We start from the raw sequence: 7,658 nt of genomic DNA, 5'->3' as shown, positions 1-7,658 counted from the left end.
AAAAAAAAAAACTTGTTGAAAAGGGATGTGCATGTATGTAGAAAAGTTGCTGAACCACCCCGTGGAAAAAAAGAGGGAGTGTTCACATAAAAAAGCACAAACAAATTTTGTGTTCTTTTATTACTAAATATAGTGCAACAATGAACATTGCATTTCTTTCACCCTTTCACTTGCATGTGAGGATAATAACTTTGCTTTCCCTGCCTTTTTTCTCTTCTTAACACTTACTGTTAATACGAGGCCTGACCCTTGTACTGACACTGTCCTGTGCTACAAGGTCAGTCCTCCTTTCTGGGAGAAGACAGGCCTCAGATTCAGAGACGTAAACATAACACAGACCCTGCTCAAAACAAGAAAACAAACAAACAAAACAAAACAAAAAAAACAGGTGGAACTTAAAGAATAAAAACGGAACAAGTATTGGTGTTTTGGGCAGCATGTAAGTTTGGAAAGGCAGGGCAGTTTTGATGGTGGCATTGACCCCCGCAGTCAAATAGCCAGATCCTCGAGGAATAAAAACCGAGCTGTGTGAACCGCAGCCGAACTTCCTGGACAACTGCCATGTGCAGGAACAGTTGCAGCCTTTGGACTGGTCGGGCCTTAGAAGGCCTGCTGGGCTGGGTTGTAGTTGAACGTTGTTGGCACATGAGGCCTCTCCTCCAGCTTGTCATACTCCAGATGAAATTCCTTAGGAGAACCACAGACAATTTTAACATGTGAGGCGAAGCACTGACAGCAAATCTGCAACACACTGAGTCGACAACACTTCTCTAATGCTATTTTACTAGATCAATGAACAAGGAAAGTAGCAGCTGGAGGGTCACTAGTACCTTGGCTACTTTTCTCCAGTTAAGACAATCAAAAAAGTAGTAGGTTCCCCTTTCATAGGCGTTGGTCTTTAGTGTAGGCTCCATACCAGGCGCCCTTGTTATCCAAACCCGCTCCTCTTTGTGGTACCTCCAGTCCCGGTTAAAGCTGGAGAGTAAAGTTCCAAAAAAAAAAAGCAGTAATTGTTTCACCCAAAAAGAGGAAGAGCTGAAAGCCTGTCAAACACTAATTGTGACGTGATCCCTATTAAATGACAGCACTGAAGACTCACAGCTCTACTGCTGCGAGGAGCTGCAGCAGGTCGCCACCGTTCATGTAGTACAGGTAGAACAACAAGTCTTCACCGTATCGGGCCAGTTTAATCGCAGCCAACTATAAACAGAACAAATTAGAAGTACTTAGTCTTGTATACATACTGTGTATTCTGCTACCATCTATTGTGGCATTCACTTACCTTGTCCCTTATGTGGATATTGGTTAGATATTCAGACGGAACATGGAAGTCTAAAGACAGAACGCACAGATGTGGAAGTCATGAATAAGCAAGTGGAGACGACTGTCGTACCATGAACACAAAAACTTGAAATGCTTTTATCAGAGACATCATTAATTAGCCAGTAATTACACAAGATCAGAATACTCAGTAAATCTGTGGTTATCCATTTGATTTATACAGCTCCAGCTACCCAACTAATGAAATAAGTGTGATATTATTGATATTTACAGATGAGGACTTACCAATATCCTGAGGTCGACAAGGTGCTGAAGCCCAAGGAGAGGCGAACTTGGGATACAGGTTTCTATTACGGATGAAAGTTGCACCAAGTTTAGCACACATCAGGACATTTGCTAAATATATTAATTATACTAAAGAAAGAAAAAGACAGAAAGACAGAAAATCACAATATAACCGAGTCTGCGTGTGTGTGTGTGTGTGTGTGTGTGTGTGTGTGTGTGTGTGTGTATGCATGTTATATATTATGCTTTTAAATTATATTCTACATTACATTTAGATGTCTGGCTATAAACAGAGAGTAACAGAGGCAAATATTGGTCTGTTACAGACCAAAATTGTGTGAAATGTGAAACAATTGTAGACCATAAATTTTTTTATGAACTTATAAACTTCTGTGGCTGCAACATGAATTTGAACTTAGTAATTATGATAAAACGTTCTATAGTATTAAATACTGAATTTAAATGGGCTCCTGCTTTCTACTACTTTTTATTGGACTATTGGTCTATCAAGGCCAGTCTGTTGAGGAAAACAGCCATCTTACTCTGGTGAGTTTAAGTTGAGTCCCAGTGTCGTGAGGTCACTTCCTAATGCCAGATGGACCATCCCAGGATCGGTCTCTGCTGCACGGATAAACGTCAGGAGGCCAATCATGCCGAATTGGTCTGTCACCATTCCTGAGGGAATGTTCGTCACCCGACCTGCATGATAGACCCAGAGTTCAACAAACTGCTAACACTGAGTGCATCTACAGTTAATACTTACTGTCAATCCATTACCTCCATATTTATAAACCACAGTGGGTGCACGCACTGAAGGCCAAGCAAGGCCAGACAAGCTAATGGAAAGATGATGATGTCCTGTAGCACACTGAAATATTCTTTTGGTTTTCTCACTGCAGCCTATCCAATAATCATCCAACCCCAAATGCAGGGTAGAGAGCCCAACTGTCTCACCCAAGTTGTGCGATTAAGAAGGGATGTCTTGATGAATTGCAGCGATACGATTGGCTGAGAGGTCTCACCATCGGACAACACCTGGATCCCTTTCTTCTGGTTGTTGTTCTGTGCTGAGGTTGTCTTGTCTCCTGGAAATTTTGGCCCATCTGCACTGGATGTGCTCTTGCTTGTTGAGTTCAAGTTCTAAACAACACAAAGAAAAACTATTTGAAAAAAAAAAAAAAACAAGTCTCGTAAATTCATCATAAATATCTGTCTGACATGTCGCCTAATGTTAATACAGATTTCCTGCCTCAGAGCTGTGTAAAGTCAGAAGTGATCACACTTACAATTTTGCTGTCTTCATTGTTCAACGTAGCATCCTTGTAATTCGGGCCAGGTAGTGCAGGGAAGTCCTCGTTATGAATAGAAAAATCTTGGGTCTGTTCAGTTGATGGCTTTGTCACCATGCCAACTTGATTATGTGGAATAGCACAGTAAAATAACAAAGTAATCATATGTAACGAGCAATAATCCTACAGCAAAATGGTGTCTCTCTATATAATGTGTCTGTGCACTGAAACAAAACAATAACTAGTAACATGAACCCACAGATCAATGTTGTCTCTTAGGGGAACCTACTGCCTCCAGCACATTATGTGTCACTTTGTGCATCCTAATGGCCTACCATAAGGAGCCCTTCCAGCCAAGGGGTTGAGCATCGGTGTTGGGTTTCCAGTGCCTTCTCTCCGATTCCTGTCTGCTAACGCAGGGAAGTCTGACAGATCCAGTCCTGTTACATTTTCACTCCCATCTGAAGCAACAGAAAACCCTTTTATATATAATCAGGGTCATTAAGTCACAATTCAAGGTCAGAATAGGCATTTTATAACAAATGCTACGCAATTATTACAGCAAGGTTGTTCATGTTTTAAAGTCATCACATATTAACCTGTGCCATTGAAGATGTTGCTTGATAATGAGTTGTTCATCCCAAAGGCCTGATTGCGGTTCATACCAAATCCTGACATGCTGCATAAAAGAAAAAAAACAAAAGGCTCAGTTTCCAAACATTACCTTCTTGTACAATTAATAACTTCTGTAGTGGATGCTCTAAGCATGAATGACAGCAGATATACCTGTTTATGGTAAAGGGCTGGCGTGCTGGCTGTTGTTTGGGCATACAGATGATGCTAGGCGAGCTGCGGTTTGGACTGCCAAGCCCTGAGCTGCCCATACTATTGGTCCTGCCACTCATCCCAATGCTCTGACCAACCTGACTGTGGTTCAGCATGTTTCTTGAGTTCATTGGCAATGTCCCTCTGTTAAAGCCCAATCAGGTCAAAGTTTATTTCAGACTAACTGCTCTTTTTTTCAGGAAATACATACTGTTAGAAGTTACCTGCTGGGTGACGGAGGGGTGTGAAGGGACATGGTGGGGACCCCCGTTGTGGGGGTGATATGACTTGGTAACTGTGTGCCCTGTGTTAGATTTCTGTTTAATTGAGGCGTACTGTTCCCCATGCCCCTCACCGAGAAGCCAAGTGTACCTGAGGAAAGACGTAGAAAAGCAGGATGAAAACTAAAATTTAAAAACAAATCGACTGCCAGTCATTTGACCTTAAAAGCAGCTGCTAAGGTATCACTGCTGTGACTGAGTGTAGGGAAACAAAACACTTACTTTGTGGACCGTACAAACTTGCGCCAAGCTGTGACAACTGGCCCGACAACGACGGTGAAGGAGAGGAGAGCATCTGGAGGAAGACAGACAATGGAGAGGAGGACAGTTTAAGTTAGAAGCTCAACTGTCACAGGCTCAACAACTGACAGGACGAAAAGACAAAACTCACATCTTTGTCCGACCGATGTGGAAACATCGACGGCTGGTTGTAGTACATACTTTCATCTGTGAAGTCGTTATCGACTACCTCGAACTCTACAAATTTTTTTCTAGCACCAAACATGCCTTTCGTCACCTGGAGAAAGAAAGAACAGGGGATGTTTAGTCACGGACAAGCACCACAACAAAAACTGGGCTAACATAAGTTTTAGGGGTATTTTTTTGTATAGTTATAGATATTAATATACCTTTTATGAACAGTGTGTTAAGTTTGTTATTACTTAAAAGCAATCAAGGTTAAGGAATCAAACTTCCACTACAAAAAGGATCACATATTATCCATCTTAACACTGTCAAAAGCAGCACCAAATCCTAAAATCTAGTTTATTATTGTTTATTTATTATTCTTTTATTCATATTTCTTAAAGATTTACCGTCACTCCTATAGTTCCAAACATTCTTTGTTTTGCAACATAACACTTGTTTGTAGAGAAAGGACAGTCTGACTGGTTGTTTTTTAACATGAGTATGTAAAACTAACAATAAACCGAATATACAGTTTTGTTCAAAGCATGTAGTAAGTGTCTATGATATGGGGACACGTTTTAGCATGTGGGTCTCAAAATATTGTTGAAAATGTATAAAGACATTTAATGACATATAAAAACACTGCAACTACTACTGTACCTCTATGCAATACCTATCATTAGGGTGTATAGCCTAGAGAGAACAGCTTTCTTGGAGACATACACATATTGTATTGATTGTCACTTGTCTCTGGTAAATAAAAATTGGCAGTAATACACAAAAATACAATAACTACCATATAATAAGCAATGAACTGACAGACTTCTTATTTTAACACCGTAATCCAATATGTATTATTGTGTGTGAAGCTTACATATTATGTATGTGTCCCCTTAATAAGTTTATGTAGGCATGTGTGGAAACAGAAGAATGTAGGCTGAAACTGTCTAAAATACTAAATTCTGTAGCACAAAAACTATAAATAACAACGGATGTCACATAGCCTGTGTGCAACTATTGAGGTGCCTTTGCAAAATACTTGGATATAGATTTAGACCCTGGCTTGACGTTTTTGATTTGTCCATAGTTCTCATGCTTTACTGTTCTCTTTATTTCAGACCCTTCAAAACATAAGGACACACAGCAAAATCATTTCCCATGTTGTATCCTGATGACATGCTGCCTATCAAACTGAACAAACCACACGCATCACTAAGATCCTCAATGTTATCATCATCTAATGTCCTCTTCTTTCTCACTGAAAGCCAAAATCTTCAGGTCGCGCAGTGGTTCATTTATCTTAACTTGTGTCTTCAGATCCAAAACATTCACTTAACGTCCATTAAAACGTAGAGGGTAACGTATTCAACGGGGCAGGGAGAGCTCCGCTTATGTCGCTCAGAACAAGCGCTTGTTCTGATCCAGGCATACTTAGCTTGGCCGTTTCCTTAGGTAACATTACCCGAGTAGCGTGAGCTAATTAGCATAGCAGCATTTGCATGCACCTGACTCCTTGATTCTGTCTGCACTAATTACTGCATACATTTTTTTTAACCGACGAGTTCTGAACCACGAATGGGACATACCAGATGGAGCTTAGAACTTTTTGTGTGTCCTGTTCGCCATCTTGCCGGAAGTCCGCCACTAATAAGCTAGTTAGCAATAAGCTAACGCTAAGTGTAATCAGTGTGTTAGCTTAGCTAGCTTAACGTCAGCTAGCTACCCTATCAAGAAATCAAATACCATAGCGCACCAAAATATTTCAAATAAATGGCACTCTGATTTACATGCTGCAGGGTGGTGTGAGGCAGTTACACGGGCCATCTCTGCCTCTATATACCCACAGCCAGCTGTCTTTTCTCGGCTCAGTTTACGCTCCGTTTGCAGCCAAAGCAGCAGCAGCAGCAGCCAAACCGGCTGTGACAATCTGCTGGAGCTAAAGGCTAACGACCTGTCACGCATCGAAAAGCGCAAAAACGGCTAATTAAACGACTCTTGCTCAGGCGTCAGATTCAAGACAACTAGTTTCATTTTTTGAAAAATAAGCAAAGTTCCCTCACCGCATCAATTTCCTTCTCTGCTTTAGATCCAAGATGGCTGTGTATTCTCCTTCGAAAGAGCCTTTACCCTCTGACCTCCCAACCTGCTGACCACTTCCGTACACAAACCTGAATATGTGGAGAAGTCCAACTGGGATCTAAACAACCTGCAAGAAACACTGCGAGAAATGAAAACGATTCTAAAAATACCTATGTGACTAAAAGTAACTATGAATAAAGACACTACTGTCTTTATTATAATCCATTAGTATGACAATGTTGTGCTCTATGAAGGTCAGTAACTACAGAGACCCCTTAATCATATGTGTACTATCATAGCAGATGTTTTAAATATCGACATTAAAATTATATGTATGCAGCTCTGTCAACTAGTTTCCTGATGCTTTTACAGAAAATGTCTAACTAGCCTCACAATCTAAATATGATGTGTAGTAATTGGTCCATAATAAAGGTGTTAAGTACGTTCTACCTTAAAGCCTTGTATTTTACAAAGTTTATCCCTACATTTATCTGTGCATATTTAAATTGCTAGACAGGATATTTATGGAAACAAGTGGCCCTTTTGATAGAAAACTGTGCATCTTCTCTAATTTAATTCCCATCTTTGGACTGAGCATCTATCTAACTGGTCTGGACTCAACTAACTATAAGAAGATAATTACAATAAAAACAGAAAGTTCATTTAAAAAGATTTTCAGTCACTTTTTTACCACACCCTGTGGCCTTCTGCTACAAATATATCATCAAATTTTTTAATGGTTAGATATATATATTCAATATCTTCATCTACAAGAAAGAAAAATTAATTTGGCAGTTTGCCAAGGTGAGGTGCTACAAGTGTTAGTGTTAATGATGATAATATAACATTAAGGACTCCAGTAATCACCCAGTAGGACGACTAATTACACCTGTGCCGTTCGTGCTGTGACCTATCAAAGCCCTGTAACTAAGGTCTCAGTTTTGCAGGCATGTGGTTCCGTGTGTCTGTAGTTGTACTGCTGCCTGTTTGAGGGCCTCAGTGGATAAGTAAGGACAAGTGCTAAAAACAGTCTGTCAGTGAGTGAACACAGATGACGGACATCTGTTCTGATAAGAAAAACGAAATTCCTTTCCAGTTTTATCTAGATGGAAAATATTCCTAATAAAGTAATGCGTTGTAGTTTGTTTTAATCATCCCTGTGATGATATGCAACCTCTTACGGTTCAACACTATTACTACTCTATGAAAA

The 7,658-nt window shown here is 40.2% G+C and overlaps 1 protein-coding gene across 4 annotated transcripts; it reads right to left on the bottom strand.

The window, feature by feature from the left end:
- Positions 1-101: 101 nt before the first annotated feature.
- On the bottom strand, positions 102-6,560 carry cnot2 (CCR4-NOT transcription complex, subunit 2). Of its 4 annotated transcripts, none has more exons than XM_029152761.3 (15): positions 6,430-6,560; positions 4,353-4,478; positions 4,184-4,256; positions 3,905-4,052; positions 3,642-3,824; positions 3,455-3,534; positions 3,191-3,334; positions 2,853-2,977; positions 2,589-2,706; positions 2,109-2,265; positions 1,567-1,628; positions 1,283-1,332; positions 1,100-1,200; positions 831-975; positions 102-687 (listed from the first exon to the last, which is right to left on the bottom strand). In XM_029152761.3, exons 2-15 carry the CDS (start codon positions 4,464-4,466, stop codon positions 601-603), a joined length of 1,587 nt encoding a protein of 528 aa, XP_029008594.1. In that variant the 5' UTR covers positions 4,467-4,478; positions 6,430-6,560; the 3' UTR covers positions 102-600. The 4 variants fall into 4 exon arrangements, with proteins under 4 accessions (XP_029008594.1, XP_029008596.1, XP_029008595.1 ...); XM_029152763.3 differs by having other exon boundaries at positions 3,191-3,316; XM_029152762.3 differs by lacking the exon at positions 6,430-6,560 and adding an exon at positions 5,956-6,085.
- Positions 6,561-7,658: the final 1,098 nt, after the last annotated feature.

This window comes from Betta splendens, chromosome 6 (assembly GCF_900634795.4).
Source record: "Betta splendens chromosome 6, fBetSpl5.4, whole genome shotgun sequence".
NCBI lineage: Eukaryota > Metazoa > Chordata > Actinopteri > Anabantiformes > Osphronemidae > Betta > Betta splendens.
Note: the sequence above shows the minus strand (reverse complement) of the source record. Positions and strands in the feature narration are given on the sequence as shown.

What these genes read in the sequence shown, in the direction of transcription:
- cnot2 (XM_029152761.3), bottom strand. Translation starts at nt 4,466, where the DNA reads ATGTTTGGTGCTAGAAAAAAATTTGTAGAGTTCGAGGTAGTCGATAAC. An exon ending in ACAATGAAGACAGCAAAATT is followed by an intron (nt 2,707 to 2,852) that starts GTAAGTGTGATC and finishes TGTGTTGTTTAG; the next exon opens with AACTTGAACTCAACAAGCAA. An exon ending in GATCCAGGTGTTGTCCGATG is followed by an intron (nt 2,266 to 2,588) that starts GTGAGACCTCTC and finishes TCTATCATGCAG; the next exon opens with GTCGGGTGACGAACATTCCC.